Raw genomic sequence first — 19769 nt, forward strand, 5'->3', positions numbered from 1 at the left:
GAGGGAAACTTGCATTCCCATATTTTTGTTGCTCTTGTCCTTATAAATGGTAGTAGTTATGGGCTTTGAAGGTGTTGTCAAAGAACTGTGGGTGAGTTGCTGCAGTGTGTCTTGTTGACAGTAAAGAATCAACTGAATTGTGCCAGCCATGGTTCAGTGGGAAGCCCTCTCAACACCGAGCAGAAGACCATAGGTTTGAGTGCCATTCCAGAGACGGTAATCCAAGTCCAAGCAGATGGTTTCAGTGCAGTAACGAGCAAATGCAGTATTGCTGAAGGTACTACATTTCAGATGAAGGCCATGAGACAGTGTGTGGGGCAGGCACATTAAGTGTCAACTGACATTCTCCCCCTCCAAACTGCTGAGAAAGCATGCCAGAGCAAGAATTCATCAACCTCTTAAAGAACTGACCACTGAGCTTCTGAGGCTCGATGGTGGTATCCCAGCTTGCCAGAAGTTGCTGGCCAACAACAGGTTGGCAGTTTCTGGGGTCCTAAAGACTGTTAGTGAAGACCTACTCTTCAGGGAATCAAACAGTGAGAAGGTAGGACATTTTTCCATTTGCTTTTCATGGGGGGGAGGTTGTGGGGAGAGGAGGATCAGGAGATTTGGAGGTAAGGGCAGAGGTGTGGCTTTCACAGGCTATCCCTTTGCTCCCTATCTTTGCCTCCATATTCCAGTAAATGGAGGAACTCCTACCTCAGCAGATGTGTACTGTGATAATGGAACAGAATCATAGAAGCCCTACAGTGTGGAGGTTATTTGGCCCAACAAGTCCACACCGATCCTCCGAACAGTAACCCATCCAGACCCATTCCCCTACTCTATTACTCCACATTTACCCCTGGCTAATGCACCTAACCTACACATCCCTGAACACTTTGGGCAACTTAGCATGGCCAATTCACCTAAACTGCACATCTTTGGACTGTGGGAGGCAACTGGAGCACCCAGTGGAAACCCACATAGACACAGGGAGAATGTGCAAACTCCACACAGACAATCGCCTGATTTTGGAATTGAACCCAGGTCCCTGGCACTGTGAGACAGCAGTGCTAACCACTGAAACACCATGCCACTCTGTCGGCCCAGTTGTGAAATCAGCCACTTTCCTTGGCTGTTGAGAAGGCAAGTCATTGGGAAGGTGCTAAATTGTGGCCCTTAAGTAGCAATAAATTGATCACTTAACGGGTTTAATTACTGACAAGTCAAGAATGCCCCAAATAGACCTTCTTGCCCAGCACTTCATTGGTGAACTGGTGTGAAAGGTGAATAACTCTCTAAGGTCAACTTGTCCAATTATTTCCCTTCCTCACCATCTCCAGGGAGAGGAATGTTCCGCCTGATGTATTAGTTAACCTAAGCCCCGTCTGGTGTCTCAGGTGGATATAAAAGTCTTATGGCACTATTTGTAACAGAACAGATGAATTCTCCCTGGTGCTCCTGCCAATATTATGTGTCTGACACACAGCTGATTTGGTCATTATCACATTGCTGTTTGTGAGAGCTTGCTGTGCATTAAGTGACTAGTGCACTTGCTTAATTACAGCAGTGACTACACTTTGGCAAATACTTCAATGGCTGCAAGACAGGGTCCTTATTTGTGGCCCTCCACAATGGACAGAGAAGAGGAAACCTATCCAGGGAACTATTTCTGACTGAGCAGCTGTGATCAACCAATTCTTCTGGTTTAATCATGAAAGCAAGGTTATAAACACTATTAATTCATGATACAGAAATAAAGAAAAACACAAATACTGAAAATCTGAAATCAAAATGGAAAATGCTGGAAATACTCAACAGATCAGGCAGCATCTGGCAACAGAGTTAACCTTTCACCAGAACTCTGAACAGTGTGTTGCACATTCCTAACAAATGGGGGAATTAATGGAAACACTTGGGTCCAAAGTCAGTGACAGCCTCAGAAGTGAATTTTACCATGGGCTCTCTGACCCTGACAATGGAACCACATGGGATCTCCCTCAGTGAGAAGGATGTGTTGGGGAATCATTATCTTTCCCACCCCACCTTTCATCCTGCTGCTGCAGGCTTACTTTTAAGAGCCCACAGTAATTTAACCTGAAATCAGCTTGACTGAATCTGATGGAATCCCAAATGCTGTGTCATTTTTACATTTCAGATTGTGGGAAAATACAATCCCCAGGTTCTGAAAAGTGTAACCAGCTTTATGATCGGGGACAGAGAGAGAAGCGATGTCTGAATTAGATTAATCTGTAAATTTCACACAGGAGACAGAGCTCCTGAAGAGTAAGGGAGATGGAGAAATATAGATGGAATTACAGAAAGGGAAATATGCAAAGGGAAAGCAGAGGACTGAAGCAATATTTATTCTGAGGTTCAGAAGTAAAATGTGTTGTGAAGTCTCAGTCAGTTGGTGAATAGCACTAACCCAAGTGTGAAGTTTACCTTCTGCACAGTGTGCTAAAGTAAACATTGAGCCCATTAACTGGAGAGAGGGGAAGGCTAACAATCTGTCTGATGAAACATGGCCTGTGACAGGAAGAAACTAAATCCTCAATTTCAGGAGCAGGCAGCTCTTTGAAGGAGGCAGGAAATGTAAAGCTCATTAAAACCTCTCAGCAGAGATAAAGAGCTGAAGAATTTCAGACTAACTGAAAAATTCCATAGCTGTGTCTGAGGGTCCAGCCCGTCTCCGGGCCATTCAGGTTGAGGGAAGAGATTCACAACAGTAATGCTGGATTAATCAATTTTGTTTTGAGTTGATGAAGGGAGAAAGACTGAGCAAGACGAGGATAAATTCAGCTTTGTGGCATTACTGACAGGACTGAATTCCAGGTACATGGGCTGTCACATGCTGCAAGCTTTGCACAGGGAGACAGGGTGAAACTTTAACAAGTTTTCCAAGATTATCCTCAGAAAGCCTGCAACTTTGGTTACATATTTATTGATACAACTTTGACCTGTTGCCTAAGGAGGCAAACTATGAGCGACAATGAATCAGGACTCAATTCCTGGTCTCTTCCTCTTCCATCCCTCTCAAAGCATACAAGTAACTAGCTGTGTCCCCAAAACAGGCTGTAGAAACATTGAGATGAAATGTTAAAGTTACCGCCCAGAGTGAGCATCTCAAGAAGAAACTTAATGCCCACTGCTGACCTAACAGCCACAGTGTTTACAACACAAACAGACCCTTGTTCAGGTAAATGGTTAAAATTAACAGCAGGAATCACAGTCTCAAAATGTTAATGACTTGAATACTCTTAAAAAAGCCACTGGGATAGAATAATTATCCGCTATACTTTGCATTTATGTGGCAACTTCTAAAGAGTTTTGGTGCAGGGCATTGGAAATCAAGATATAACACTGAACCACATGTTGGGATACCAAGGAAGAGAAGCAGGTTTTAACAGGTGGCTTAAAAGAGGAGAGGTGAAGAAAGAAGCAGAGAAGTTTAGGAAAGTAATTAGAGCTTCTGACCTCAGTACAGGTCACTGGAGGCAAAGTGGCTAATGGAGGAGTGGCAGCAGCCTCCCTTCTTGTAAGGCTCACCAACTCTGTGTTAAGTGCTGTCTGACGTGGTTCAGGATCCCCACTCTGGCAAGATAGTTTCTGCACAATTTGAAGTGGAGGACAACAGTGCACTGAAATGTTGCACAATTTACTGGGTTTTGTTGTCTCTGGACTCTTTACTTGGCCAGCTGAGCTTTCTTTGTTCCTACTCACCTCTTCCAAACAGTCAGCCCCTAGAAGTCACAACCATCAGTGATTTATCCTGGTTGTTAGTGACAATGCCTGCCATCTATATATCTCACCTGCAGGTGCCCTTACAGCAGAGATATGGTCACCCAAGAAGTCATGAAACAGTTGCCAGTTCACTGGCAGGTGGTTCCTGGCTTTACAGGTGTCACCCATTTAATGGACATAGCTGAGCCAGCTCAGATATTGTTGGTTTAGCGATGAGAGTATGCTGATGGAAAAACAGAATCCAGGACCTTGGGTTTGGTGACCTGGTCCTGCCAAGTGATTTTGAGGAAATATCGGGGATAGGAAATGGAGAAGCTTTTCAGTTTTGCCCCTGGATGGAATTTGTTCTCCAGATCTCATCAGCATTGAGGAGTGAGCTGAGGACATCAGGCTTGGTAAACTGGTGATCTCAGTCAGCTTGCTGTTATTCCACACTCAACTTGGACTGAACAGCTGCAGTGTTTGAAATGCTCAAGTTGATTTCAGGATCAAGCAAATTATTGGAGCTTAGATGTGTGAAGCTATCAACAAACTGCACCATCACGTTGCTAATGCAGAGAGATAGTGACATGGCAACATCCTGGAATGTGACATGTGTCTGCCTGATGCTGATGGTCAAACCAAACACTTTACATGTGTGAGAGACCATCCATTTGTGCATTGGAATTCCAACATGGCGCTGACAGTGTAGAGAAACTCTCCGATGAGCACTATCTTTGAGCAGCACGGTGGCTCAGTGGTTAGCACTGCTGCCTCACAGCACCAGGGACCCGGGCTCAATTCCAGCCTTGGGCGACCGTCTGTGTGGAGTTTGCACATTCTTCCTGTGTCTCTGTAGGTTTCCCCTGGATGCTCTGGTTTCCTTCCACAATCCAAAGCTGAGCAGGTTAGGTGAAATGACCATGCTAAATTGTCGATAGTGTTCAGGGATGCATAGGTTAGTTGCATGAGTCAGGGGTAAATGTAGGGGACGTGGTCTGGGTGGGATACTCTTCGGAGGGTCGGTGTGGACTTGTTGGGCTGAAGGGCCTGTTTCCATATATAAAGATTCTAATTCTGAAAAAATCTTGGATCGCAAACAAGCAAGGTTGGTCAGCTTTTCTGGTATGTGGATATCGTTTGTCGATCACATCAAGACATATAAAAAGAAGAATATGCCAAAGACTGTCAATACCAGAATACAACCCTGTCTGACCCCACTTTGGATCTCAGATTAGATGTTCTCCTATCATAGCTGACCTTACCCATCACATTGTCATGGAAGTTTCACTGGCAGCCAATTCTCTCTAGCAGCTTCAAAAGACGTGTATGCTCATGTAGTTAAATGACTTGGTGAGATCTGCCAGACCACAGAAAGCATATCATTGTAGATCTTTTAGTTCTGAAACCACATTTTGATTGGGCTGGATGCATTCAGCCAGCATCTGCAGTCTGACAAGGGCAATGGCATAAAATGCAGGTCATTATGGCAAGTGCAACTGTGCAAGTTCTTTGAAGGAGCTGTCCAAAGGGTTTCACTCCCCCTGGTCTTTCTTCCTGGTCATGGAATTTTTTACTTTCCAAGTAATTACATAATCCCCTTTAATTTTATTCATTCAAGGGATGTGAACATCAATGGTTGGATCAACACTTATTGCCCATCCCTAGTTGTCCCTTGAGAAGGTGGGGGTGAGCTGCAGTCCATGTGCTGTAGGTAGAGACACAATGTCTTTGGGGAGGGCATTTCAGGATTTTGACCCAGAGACACTGAAGGAACGGCGATATATTTCTAAGTCAGATGGTGAGTGGATTGGAGGGGAACTTGCAGGTGGTGGCTCTAGCATACATATCTGCTGCTCTTGTCCTTCTGGATGGAAGCGGTCATGGATTTGGAAGGTACTGTCTGAGGAGTCTTGATGAATTTCTGCAGTGCATCTTGTAATCGGTCCAGGCCACTGCTACTGAGCGTCGGTGAAGGATGGAATGAATGTTTATGGATGTGGTGCCAGTCTTACAGGATGTACTGTTCTACGTGATATCAAGCAGTCCATTACTCTCCTGAATTGTGCCAAGCTTTGGAGAGTCAGGAGGTTAGTTATTTGCTGCAGTATTCTTAGCCTCTGAGCTGCTCTTGTAACCATTGTATTTATATGGCCAATCTAGTTTAGTTTCTGATCAATATTACTTCCCAGGATGTTGATAGTGAGAGTAATGCCATTGAATGGCAAAGGACGACAGTTAGAATTAGATTAGATTACATTTTAGATTAGATTACAGTGTGGAAACAGGCCCTTCGGCCCAACAAGTCCACACCGACCCGCCGAAGCGAAACCCACCCATACCCCTACATTTACCCCTTACCTAACACTACGGGCAATTTAGCATGGCCAATTCACCTGACCCTGCACATTTTTGGATTGTGGGAGGAAACCGGAGCACCCGGAGGAAACCCACGCAGACACGGGGAGAACGTGCAAACTCCACACAGTCAGTCGCCTGAGGCGGGAATTGAACCCGGGTCTCTGGTGCTGTGAGGCAGCAGTGCTAACCACTGTGCCACCGTGCCGCCCAAGAATCTCTCTTGTTGAAGAACTGCCTGACATGTGTGGCACAAATGTTATTTGCTACTTCACAGCATCACAGTGAACCACAATTGTGTACTAACCCAAAGTGTTTCTCATGGTGGTGGCCACTAGCTAGCCTTAGAAGCAAGAAACATGGTTAACTCCTGAATGACATAGCCAACTGAACCACTCACATGTCTACTGAAGTGGAATCAGCTCATAACACAGATTGGGGACTAACATGGAGATCCCTTTGCGTATGATCTTTGTCTTAATCACCAGGGGAAATTGTAGTGAATTATAGTTTAAAAGCAGAATGGTGAAAAACCATTGCCCTCTGTGGGTGAGTGATGTTTAATAGAGAAAGGGGTCCCTAGTAAATGGGGTTCTTACCTTCCTCTTTCCACGATATGTCCATTTTGAAGCACCAGGATCTGATCTGCATTAATCACTGTTGACAACCTGAAGGGAAGAATAAAGAAAATTCTCAAATATTTTCCTTGCACCAGAGACAGGGCATAACTTAAGGAAGTCCCACTCACCTCTTTCCTCCCCTCCCTGTATACCAGCCCATGTTTGGTTAGTTATGCACATAACTCATTTTCAGTAATAATTCTCAAATCCTTTCAGGTGACTGTTAAATAATATTCACTCAGGTTAAAACAATCAGGAAAACGCTGAGATTATCTTGCATTCCCAAGCAATCAAATTCCTGGCAGCAAAACTAGAGTAAACAAACATTATTTAACTTAACACTAAGTCACACAAATCACAAGCTTTTATCTATTTTGAATTCCAGCAGGGCAATAGGAACAACACTAGAAATGGGCTAAGTGACTGGGACATAGAAAGAAAAATCAAATAGGGCTGATGTTCTCAATTGCTCTCCAACATCTTCAAACGACAGTGTAGACGGGAATTAACATAGAACATAACTGTGCAATACAGGCCCTTCGGCCCTCGATGTTGTGCCGACCTGTGAAACCAATCTGAAGCCCATCTATCCCACACTACTGTAGAACATAGAACATAACAGCGCAGCGCAGAAATTCTCCACAGCAGGAAAGCCTTTTGGTATACATGATCAGAGATGCAGAACAGATGTTTGAATGAGGTTACAGTGGTCTATCATGTCTTAACAGAACTGGGGGGGTGGTAAGAGGGTGAAAAAATCAACAAAGTAAAGAATCGGGAAAATAAGAGTCAGAAAAAATAAAGTTATAGTGGCACAATCAATTGAGGATTCAGCAAAGGAAGTCAAGAAAATGGTCATGAAAGCAAAAGAGATATAAAATTATGATAGCAGGCAATACTGAACTAAGAATTTCTGAAAGCATATTTATAGCAAAAAGTGATAAAGTAAATAGTGGGGCAATTGAAACATGCCACAAGTGATAAAGCATCAAGTGACCAAACGGTAGCAAATATTGTAAATGAATTAAAATCAGAAAAAGCTGTCAATATTTGCTAAGGCAGGAAACGACTTTGGGGAGAAATCGGGTTACCATTTCAGCTCAATTACTCTTCAGTACAATATCAATTTCAGTATCAATAGTATTTTGCTGTTGCAATATACCACCCTTTCAGAGAGGTGAAGGTGGGCTATATTGCGGGGGAGTGTCAAAGTTTGCAGATGTCACTAAGATGAGTGGTAGAGCAATGTATGCAGAGGACTGTGAAACTTTGCAGAGGAACATAGATACATTGAGTGAGTGGGTAAAAGGTCTGGCAGTTGGAGTACAGTGTTAATAAATGTGAAGTCATCCATTTTGGTAGGAATAACAGTAAAAAGGACTATTGCTTGAATGGTAAAAAAAAGCAGCACGCTGCTGTGCAGAGAGACCTGGGTGTCCTTGTGCATGAATCACAGAGGGTTGGTCCGCAGGTACAACAGGTAATTAAGAAGGCAAATGGAATTTTGTCCTTCAGTGCTAAAGTGATTGAGTTTAAAAGCAGGGGAGTTATGTTGCAACTGTACAAGGTGCTGTGAGGCCACACCTGGAGGACTGTGTGCAGTTTTGGTCTCCTTACTTGAGAAAGGATGGACTGGCACTGGAGGGGGTGCAGAGGAGGTTCACCAGATTGATTCCAGAGTTGAGGGGGTTGGCTTGTGAGGAGAGACTGAGTAGACAGGGATTATATTTGTTGGAATTTAAAAGAATGAGGGGGATCTTATAGAAACATATTATGAAGGGAATTGATAAGATAGAAGCAGAGAGGATATTTCCACTGGTGGGTGAAACTAGGACAGGAGGGCATGGCCTCAAAATTAGGGTGAGCAGATTTAGGACTGAATTGAGAAGGAACTTCTTCACCCAGAGGGTTGTGAATCTATGGAATTCCCTGCCCAGTGAAGTGGTTGAGGTTTCCTCAGTAAATGTTTTTAAAGCAAAGATAAGTGATTTTTTGAACAGTAAAGGAATTAAAAGTGTGAGAGTGTGGGTAATCAGAGCTGAGGCTATGAATAGATCAGCCATGATCTAATTGAATGGCAGAGCAGGCTCGAAGGGCCAGACGGCCTACTCCTGCTCTGAGTTCATATGTTCTTATGTATTACCAGCAAGGAAGACAAACGGTTAGAAAGAGGGGAGGCACAGAAATCTAACATAGAGGGAGGGAGTGAAAGAAAGGCCAGAGTGGGTGCTCAGATGGACTACTGAAATAGATCCCATCATAATTTCTCCTTTCCAATAACTCAGTGAGGATGGAAGAGTAGTGCCTGAGGATTAACAGAAAATTAACATAACATCATGCCTCACAAATTTTATTGAGTTCTTTGAGGAGGTGTCAAGACAGGTCGACAACGGTCGAGCAGTGGAAGTGGTATATATGGACTTCAGCAAGGCATGTGATAAGGTTCCCCATGGTAGGCTCATTCATAAAGTCAGGAAGTATGGGATACAGGGAGATTTGGCTATCTGGATTCAGAACTGGCTGGCTGATGGAAGGCAGAGAGTGGTTGTAGATGTAAAGTATTCTGCCTGGAGGACAGGGTTGAATGGGGTCCCGCAGGGCTTTGTTCTTGGGCCTCTGCTCTTTGTAGTTTTTATAAATGACTTGGATGAGGAGGTTGAGGGGTGGGTTAGTAAATTTGCAGATGACACAAAGGTTGAAGGTGTCGTTGATAGTATAGAGGGCTACTGCAGGCTGCAGCGCGACATAGACAGGATGCAGAGCTGGGCTGAGAAATGGCAGATGGAGTTCAACCTGAATAAATGCAAACTGATGCATTTTGGAAGGTCGAACTCGAATGCTGAATATAGGATTAAAGACAGGATTCTTGGCAGTGTGGAGGGACAGAAGGATCTGGGTGTGCAAGTACATAGATCCCTCAAAGTTGCCAGCCAAGTGGATAGGGTTGTTAAGAAAGCATATGGTGTTTTGGCATTCATTAACAGGGAGATCGAGTTTAAGAGCCACGAGGTTTGCTGTAGCTCTACAAGTCCCTGGTGAGACCACACTTGGAATATGGTGTCCAGTTCTGGTTGCCCTACTATAGGAAAGATAGAGGCTTTGGAGAGGGTGCAAAGAAGGTTTATCAGAATGCTGCCTGGACTGGAGGGCTTGCCTTATGAAGAAAGGTTGAATAAGCTCAGACTTTTCTCTCTGGAGAGAAGGAGGAAGAGAGGAGACCTGATCGAGGTATACAAGATAATGAGAGGAATAGATAGGGTCAATAGCCAGAGACTTTTCCCCAGGGCAGGATTGACTGTTATGAGAAGTCATAGTTTGAAGATATTAGGAGGAAAGTATAAAGGAGATGTCAGAGGCAGGTTCTTTACGCAGAGAGTTGTGAATACATGGAATGCGTTGCCAGCTGTGGTGGTGGAAGCAGAGTCATTGGGGACATTTAAGCAATTGCTGGACATGCACAATGATAGCAATGAGTTGAGGGGTGTGCAGGTTAAGTTACTATATTTTACATTAGGATTAAATCTTGGCACAACATCGTGGGCCAAAGGGCCTGTTCTGTGCTGTACTTTCCTATGTTCTATGCTCTATCAATCCCAAGGCAGGGTCACCTGGACAAGCCAGGAAAAAGGAGGTTAGTGAGCCGAAGTCCTTGTAGATAAATAATTAGAAAGCATCCTGAAAGACCGATAAGGGTAAACCTGATCCAAGAAAATTGCTCATGAAGATAAACTGGTCAATTTCTAGACAGTATAACCTAAAAATTGGAAATATACAATTTGGAACTATTTCACATAAAAGGACTACAGGCATAGAGTCATAGAGATGTATAACATGGAAACAAACCCTTTAGTCCAACGTATCCATACCAACCAGACATCCTAAATTAACCTAGTCCCATTTGCCAGCACTTGGCCCATATCTCCCTAAACCCTTCCTATTTATATACCCATCCAGATGCCTTTTAAATGCTGTAAGCCTCCACCACTTCCTCTGGCAGCTCCTTTCATATATACACCAACCTCTGTGTGAAAAAATTGCCCCTTAGGTCCCTTTAAAATTTTTCTCCTCTCACCCTAAACCTATGCCCTCTAGTTCTGGACTCCCAACCCCAGGGAAAAGACCTTATCTATTTACCTGATCCATGCCCCTCATGATTTTACAAACAATGCAAAACATTTAAAGAAAATAGCATGAAGAGGATTCAAAACATAACTTAATTTGCTTTTGGAGAAGCAGGGGCCAATGGGATGTGAAGGTACTTGCAGTGTCAAGCTCCCACTGAAAAATCTCTCAATGGGAATGTAGCTTGGAAAAACACTGCAGGGCTATCACTATGATCTGTGGCAAGGTCCACTGCTGGGTGTACTCAATTTATCCGACATTAGGAATTCATTGAAAACTGCAGTTCAGAAAGCGGTCAAGCGGCCCCAGTTCTTTGAAAGACCTACTTACCACTTACCCCCTTACCCTGCCCTTTCTCTACAGAGCTGAAAATGGTTTCACTCCCAAGTATTTACCAAAATCTCTGTGAAAGTTAACACAGCAAGTGGAGGTGGATGGAAAGTATTCCGCCTGGAGGTTGGTGACCAGTGGTGTCCTGCAGGGATCTGTTCTTGTGCCTCTGCTCTTTGTAGTTTTTATAAATGACTTGGATGAAGAGGTGGAAGGGTGGGTTAGCAAGTTTGCCAATGACACAAAGGTCGGTGGTGTTGTAGGTAGTGTCAGGGGCTGTTGCAGGCTACAACAAGACATTGACAGGATGCAGAGCGGGGCTGATAAGTAGCAGATGGAGTTCAACCTGGACAAATGCAAAGTGATTCATTTTGAAAGGTCAAATTTGAATGCTGAACACAGGGACAAAGACAGGATTCCCGGCAGTGTGGAGAAGCAGCAGGATCTTGAGGTCCACATACATAGATCCCTCAAAGTTGCCACCCAAGTTGATATGGTATTTTGGTTTTCATTAACAGGTGGATTGATTGAAGAGCCACGAGGTTTTGCTGCAGCTCTCTAAAACCCTGGTTAGACCACACTTGGAATATTGTGTCCAATTCTGGTGACCTCATTATAAGAAGGAGATAGATGCTTTAGAGAGGATGCAGAGGAGATTTACCAGAGTGCTACCTGGATTGGAGGGCTTGTCTTATGAAGAGAGGTTAAATGAGCTCAGGCATTTCACACTGGAGAGAAGAAGGAAGAGAGGTGACTTGATCGAGGTGTACAAGGTACTGAGAGGCATAGATAGAGTAGATAGCCAGAGACTTTTCCCCAGGGCAGAAATGGCTGTCACGAGGGGTCATAATGTTAAGGTGATTGGAAGCAGGATGATGTTAGAGGTAGGTTCTTTACACAGAGAGTGGTGGGTATGTGGCATTTAAGCAATTGCTGGACAACACATGGATGGTAGTAAATTGAAGGGTGTGTAGGTTCGGTTGATCTTAGATTAACTTCGTACAACATCATGGGCTGAAGGGCCTGTGTTGTTCTGTACTGTTCTATGTCTCAGTCTATGTTGAAATCAGACAGTGCGTTCCAGGTCAAAGTAACTCAGTCCCCGTGTGACAGAAAGTTTTCTGCTCGTCAGTTCTGGTTCTTGCCGAATACCTTTAATCTGCACCTGCTGTCCATTAACCTTTCTGCCCATTGAAGCAGTTCCTATGTACTCTAAAACCCTTCATGATTTTGAACAGTTCTATCAATCTTTCAAAAATCTCTGCTATACTAAGAGCAACACAGAAATATACCAGAATGTTTGACATAACAGAAGGTTCTTCAACCCAACATGTACATCTTTTCCAGTCCCTTGAAGAGAATCATAGAATCCCTACAGTAGGGATGCAGGCCATTCGGCCCATCGAGTTCACACTAATCCTCCGAATAGCATCCCCTCCATAAACCACCTCCCTTCCAAGTATACCCTTCATTTCCTATGGCTAATCCATAGCCTGCACATCCCTGGTCACTATGGGCAATTTTGCATGGCCAATCCACCTAACCTGCACATCTCTGGAATGTGGGAGGAAACCAGAGCATCCAGAGGAAACCCACACAGACACGGGGAGAATGTGCAAACTCCACATAGACAGTCACCTGAGGGTGGAATCAAACCTGGGTCCCCGGTGCTGTGAGGCAGCATTGCTAACCAATGAGTCCATCATGCATCCCTGAGAAATTTATAGCCTTCATCTCTGGGATCATTCAAGTACATTGCCTGTTTACCCTTTCTAAAGTCTGAGCATCTTTTTTAAAATGCAGAGCCCAGAGTTAAGTGAAAAATTTCAGCTGCGGCCTAATCACTGTGTAAAGACCGTATTTATTTTTAGCTGGAAATCTCTGGGCAGCACATTGCAAATGGCTCCCCAACACTTGGGGTTATAGAACATAGAGAAGTAAAGCACAGAATAGGTCCTTTGGCCCATGATGAGTTCTGAGGATTATTCCTAATCTAAAATAAAATAACTTAATCTACGCACCCCTCAATTCACTGCTGTCCATGTGCATGTCCAGCAGTTACTGAAGTGTCCCTAATTACTCTGCTTCCACCATCACCGCTGGCAATGCATTCCATGCATTCACAACTCTCTGCGTAAAGAACCTACCTCTGACATCTCCTCTATACCTTCCTCTTAGCATCTTAAAACTATGACCCCTCGTGCCTGTCAATCCTGAACAGAGGAAAAGTCTCTGGCTATCGACTCTATCCATGCTTCTCATTATCTTGTATACCTCGATCAGATCACCTCTCTTCCTCCTTCTCTCCAGAGAGAAAAGTCTGAGCTTAGTCAACTTCTCTTTGTAAGACAAGCCCTTCAGTCCAGGCAACGTCCTGGTAAACCTTCTTTGCACCCTCTCCAAAGCCTCTGTATCTTTCCTATAGTAAGGTGACCCGAACTGGACACAATATTCCAAGTGTGGTCTCACCAGACTTTTGTAGAGCTGCAGCAAAACCTCGCGGTTCTTAAACTCATCCCCCTGTTAATGAAAGCCAAAACACCACATGCTTTCTTAACAACCTGATCCACTTGAGTGGCAACTTTGAACACCAAGATCCTGCTGTTCCTCCACATTGCCAAGAATCCTGTCTTTAATCCTATGTTCAGCATTCAAGTTCGACCTTCCAAAATGCATCACTTTGCATTTATCCATCTGCCATCTCTCAGCCCAGCTCTGCATCCTGTCGATGTTGCGCTGCAGCCTGCATTAGCCCTCGATACTATCAAAGGCACCTTCAACCTTTGTGTCATCGGCAAATTTACTAACCTACCCCTCAACCTCCTCATCCATGTCATTTATAAAAACTACAAAGAGCAGAGGCCCAAAAACAGAGCCCTGCGGGACACCACTCACCACTGACCTCCAGACAGAATAGTTTCCATCTACAATCACTCTCTGCCTTCTGTCAGCCAGCCAATTCTGAATCCAGACAGCCAAATCACCCTGCATCCCATGCCTCCTGACTTTATGAATGAGCCTACCGCGGGGAACCCTATCAAATGCCTTGCTGAAGTCCACATCCACTGCTCGACCTTCGTCGACCTGTCTTGTCACCTCCTCAAAGAATGCAATAAGATTTGTGAGGCATGACCTGCCTCTCACAAAGCCATGCTGTCTGCCTTTAATCATCCTCTGCTTTTCCAAATAGTTATAAAGCCTATCCATCAGAATTCTTTCCAAAACCTTGCTGACCACAGACATAAGACTGACTGGTCTGTAATTGCCAGGGATTTCCCTATTGAAAAGAGGAACAATATTGGCCTCCTTCCAATCCTCCGGTTTGACTCCCGTGGAGAGTGAGGAGGCAAAGATCTTTGTCAGCGGCTTATCAACCTCCTTTCTCGCTTCCTGGAGCAGCCTATGATAGATCTGGTCTGGCCGTGGGGTCTTATCAAACTTAGCCAAAATTTCTAGCACATCAACTTCATCAATCTTAATCTGGTCAAGACTGTATCCCATCTCCTCAAAGTTCTCATTCACAACAAGATCCCATTCCTTAGTGAAAATCGAAGCAAAAAACTCATTAAGGGCTTTCCCTACCTGCTCAGACTCCACTCAAAGTTCCCTCCGCTATCCCTGACCGGCCCTACCTTCTCCCTGATCATTCTCTTATTCCTCACGTATGAGTAAAATGCCTTTGGGTTCTCCCTAATCCTTCCTGCCAAGCCTTTTGCGTGCCCCCTCCTGACTCTCCTCAGTCCATTTCGGAGCTCCTTTCTAGTAAGCCTGTAATCCTCTAAAGCTGTGCTAGACCCTTCCTTCCTCCACCTTACGTAAGCTGCCTTCTTCCTTTTGACGAGAAACTCCTCTATTCTCGTCATCCAAAAGTTCTTAATTTCATCCCTTTTTTGCCTGTCTCAGAGGAACAAATTCGTTCATCAATCGCAACAATTGCCCCTTAAACAATCTCCACATGTCTACTGTGCCCTTTCTGTGGAACAATTGCTCCTAGTCTTTACGTCTCAACTCCTGTCCGATAGCATCATAATTTTCTTTTCCCCAATTAAATGTCTCCTCTAGGTAACGGCTCCTTTCCCTCTCCAAGACTATGGTAAACGTGAGGCAGTTGTGATCACTGTCACCAAAGTGTTCTCCCACTGCGAGATCTGACACTTGTCCTGGCTCGTTGCCGAGCACCAAATCCAAAATAGCCTCTCCCCTCTTTGGCCTGTCTACATACTGAGTAAGGAAACCCTCCTGAACACACCTGACAAAACAGCTCCATCCAAACCATCTGCACAAAAGAGGTTCCAGTCAATATTGGGAAAGTTGAAGTCACCCACAACAACAACCCTGCTACATGTGTATTTTTCCAAAGTCTGCCCGCCTATGAGTTCTTAGATCTCCCTACTGCTATTAGGTGGTCTGTAGAAAACTCCCAATGAGGTGGCTGCTCCCTTACTGTTCCTAACTTCCACCATACTGACTCAATCGACAAACCTTCCTCAACAACCTTCATTTCTGTAGCTGTGATGCACTCTCTGATTAGCAATGCTACACCCCAGCCTCTTTTTCCACCCTCCCTGTTCTTTATAAATGCTCTAAACCCTGGATCATCTAGCAACCATTCCTGCCCCTGTGAAACCCACGTCTCCGTTATGGCCTCAACATTGTAGCCCCAAGTATTAATCTATGCTCTAAGTTCATCGCTCTTATTTCTGACACTTCCTGCGTTAAAGCAGACACAGTTTAACCAATCCATTTGTTTCATCACATGAAAAACCTTCCCGATAAATTCACTACATCCTGTCACTGCCCCATCTACAACTACCGCCCTCTCAGATATGGAGCTCTTGTTCCCACCCCCTGCCAAACTAGTTTAAACCCTCCCGAACCACACGAGCAAATCTCTCACCCAGGACATTTGTGCCCCTCCTGTTCAGGTGCAGCCTGTCCTTCATGTACAGGTCCCACCTTCCCCAGAAGGCATCCCAACGGTCTAAGTATCCGAAATCCTCCCTCCTTCACCAGCCTCGCAGCCACGTGTTAAGCTGCACTCGCTGCCTGTTCCTCATCTCACTATCTCGTGGCACCGGTAGCAAACCTGAGATCACTACTCTACTTGTCCTGCTCTTCAGCTTCCAACCGAGCTCTCTGTAGTCACTCTTCAGATCCTCAATCCCTTTCCTGGCTATATCATTGGTGCCAATATGTACCACGATTTCTGGCTGCTCACCACCCCCCTTCAGAATCCTGTAAACCCGATCGGTGACATCCCGGACCCTGGCACCGGAGAGGTAACATACCTTCCGGGAGTCCCGTTCCTGACCACAAAATCTCCTGTCAATCTGTCTATCTATTGAGTCCCCTACCACTAGCGCTTTTTTATTCTCCCCCTTCCCTCCTGAGCCACAGTGCCAGGCTCAGTGCCAGAGACCTGACAACTATGGCTTCTCCCGGTAGGCCATCCCCACCAGCAGTATCCAAAATGATACACTCGAAACAGCCACAGGGCATCCCTTGTGTCAGTTCCCTTTCCTCCACGACAGTAACCCAGCTGTCCTTATCCTGCACCTGAGGAGTGACCACCTCCCTGTACATCCTCTCAGCTTCCCGAACGATCCGCGGTTCATCCAACTCCAGCTCCAGTTCCCTAACTCGGTTTTTGAGGAGCTGGAGTTGGGTGCCCTTCTCGCAGATGTGATTGGTCGAGACATGTGTCGTGTCTCTCACCTGCCACATTCTGCAGGAGGAACATGCAACTGCCCTAACAGACATACCCCGCTAATCTGCAAGCCCACACAGGACTAAACAAAGGAACAGAAGAAATAAACTGCAACTCCCATCGTTACTTCCCTGAGCACCCCGAGACTGATGCATACTCCCTCTGTCAAGGTCACGATGGTGGTGACTACTTGTACCTCTCACTCCCGCTGCATGCCAGGTTCTCTCTTACACTACTAGCCCATGTATGTTGAATACCCCCGCCCCCCCCCCCTTCACAGTCCTCCTATGAAGTGTCTTGGGATACTTAATTTCATTGGGGTGATATTAGAAACGTAATGTTGTTGAAAGGCATCCTAAGTGGAGAATCCTGTAGGATATGAATAAAAACTGGAGGACAAGAGATACTAAAAATTTAATCTAGTGATTTGCAAATAAAAAAAAATTGTTTTCACGCACGATATATTTTAAGGTCTGAAGAATCGGAGCGAATGAGAGTAGACTGAATTGGGATACCTCAGCAAAATCGCTATGTTGGCCCCAAAGTTCCAGGGATAGCAGGCTTCCCTGGGAAAATGTCAGACGTTATTATCAAAAATGCACTTGGATAGTTTCAAGGTATTCACGCAGAGTCAACAAGGTTTTGTGAAAGGGAAAAACATGTTTGGCTAACATGCAAGAATTGTTTGAGTAGACTAATACCTGGAATGGGCAGGTTGTCTTATGAGGAAAGTTGGACTCGCTAGGTTTGTATCTACTGGAGTTTATAAGACTAACAGCAACTAGACTGAAATATATACAATTTTGAAGGGTTTTGATAAGGTGGAGAGGGTGTTGTCTCTAACGGGAGAACTGAGAACTATAGTCATTGTTTAAAAATCAGGATTGCCCATTTAAAAGGGATTAGCAGAACGATTTCACTCAGGGATGTGAGTCTTTGGAACAATCTCCCTGAAAAGATAATGGAGGTAGGACACTTGAATATTTTTAAGCCAGAGGCAGACAGATTATTGTTAAGCAAGGGTTGAAAGGTTATCAGGGACAGGCAGGTATATGGATTTCAGGTTACAATCAGATCAGTCATCTGATTGTAGACTTGAGGGGCTGGATGGCCTACTCCTGGTCCATGTTTGCATGCCAACTTAGTGCCAATTCATGCCCTTCCATTAACTATGCTAACTCACCTAGTCACTAAGTTGATAGATGAAGGAAGGGCTGTCATACATATAGTCTTTAGTAAGGCGTATGATAAGGCTCCCCATGTAAACGAATGGAGAAAGTGAAGTCACATTGTGTACAGGGTGTTCTAGCTAGGTGGATAAAGAACTGGTTGAGCAACAGGAGACAGAGTTGAAGGGAGTTTCTCGAAATGGAGAAAGGTGACCAGTGGTGTTCCATAGGGGTCAGTGTTGGGGTCACTGTTGTTTGTGATATACATAAATGATCTGGAAGAGGGCACTGTTGGTATGATCAGCAAGTTTGCAGATGACACGAAGATTGGTGGAGCAGCAGAAAGCATAGGGGACTATCAAAGAATACAGGAGAATATAGATAGACTGGAGAGTTGGGCGGAGAAGTGGTAGATGCAGTGCAATCCAGGCAAATGTGAGGTGATGCATTTGGGAAGTCTAATTCTAGAGCGAACTGTACTGTAAATGGAAGAGCCTTGGGAAAAGTTGATGAGCAGAGAGATCTGGGAGTTCAGGTCCATTGTACCCTGAAGGTGGCTGCACAGGTGGATAGAGTGGTCAAGAAGGTATATAGTATGCTTGCCTTCATTGGATGGGGCATTGAGTATAAGACCTGGCAGGTCATGTTAAAATTGTAGAAGACATTGGTTCAGCCGCGTTTAGAATATTATGTACAGTTCTGGTTGCCACATTACCAAAAGGATGTGGACGCTTTGGAGAAGGTGTAGAGAAGGTTTACGAGGATGTTGCCTGGTATGGAAGGTGCTAGCTATGAAAAGAGGTTGAGTAGGTTAGGGTTGTTTTCATTAGAAAGAAGGAGATTAAGGGGGGACCTGACTGAGGTCTATAAAATCATGAAGGGTATAGACAGGGTGGAAAGAGATAAGCTTTTTCCCAGGGTGAGGGATTCAATAATGAGAGGTCACGCGTTCAAGGTGAGATGAAAGGTTTAAGAGGGATACACGCGGTATGTACTTTACAGAGGGTGGTAGGTGCCTGGAATGCGTTGCCAGCAGAGGTAGTAGAGGCAGGCACGGTAGATTCATTTAAGGTGCATCTGGACAGATACATGAGTAGGTGGGGAGCAGAGGGATACAGATGCTTAGGAATTGGTAGAAAGGTTTAGACAGTGGATTTGGATCGGCTCAGGTTTGGAGGGCCGAAGGGCCTGTTCTTGGGCTGTAAATTTTCTTTCTCTCTCTTTGTATAGACCCCAGGATCCATGCAGACTTGAGATAAGCTTCTATAAAGCAAAGGTCTAAATGCCTATTACATACTTCACTGTTTTGAAGAAAACACTCATTCATTGAAAACCTACTTATTACATTTACACTCCTTCAACCAAATAAAGCCTGCATCAAACATGTTAGTTGGGGCACAATCTCTTATTACTGCCAACCTTGCAATTTGTTCATAATTCCAGTTCAGGATCTATAATGACTTGTACATCTTCCATCAAGCTTTTCACTGTGCCTCAGTACATGTGACAATAAATTCAACCAAGTCAGGGGACCAAAACTATATGCAGTACTCCAGATGCAACCTCAGAATTCCAAAGAGGGTTACCTCCCCCAAGAGTATCCTGGGTCAAGACTCCTCTCTAATTCTGTACTGGGGCTATCCAAATGAATCACAATGTCAGGCCTGTTTTACCAGGTCTAATGTGCACACACTACACTCCAAGGTTACCACAATCCCATTTCTGTGGAGACAGCTGATGATTCAAATGGATAATTGT

At 44.6% G+C, this 19769-nt stretch overlaps 1 protein-coding gene across 2 annotated transcripts in view; it reads right to left on the reverse strand.

Moving 5' to 3' along the window:
- Positions 1–19769, reverse strand: part of LOC122551842 (ATP-binding cassette sub-family B member 6-like) — a 264001-nt gene that overhangs the window by 2815 nt on the left and 241417 nt on the right. For both annotated transcript variants that reach the window (XM_043694361.2, XM_043694362.2), the window contains exon 19: positions 6663–6731. In XM_043694361.2, coding sequence (XP_043550296.2) covers positions 6663–6731 — 69 coding nt within the window. The remainder of the gene's footprint in view (positions 1–6662; positions 6732–19769) is intronic.

The sequence above is a fragment of the Chiloscyllium plagiosum genome, unplaced genomic scaffold (genome assembly GCF_037043375.1).
Source record: "Chiloscyllium plagiosum isolate Xiang-an unplaced genomic scaffold, Cpla_swu_hap1 HiC_scaffold_7, whole genome shotgun sequence".
Classification (NCBI taxonomy): Eukaryota; Metazoa; Chordata; class Chondrichthyes; order Orectolobiformes; family Hemiscylliidae; genus Chiloscyllium; species Chiloscyllium plagiosum.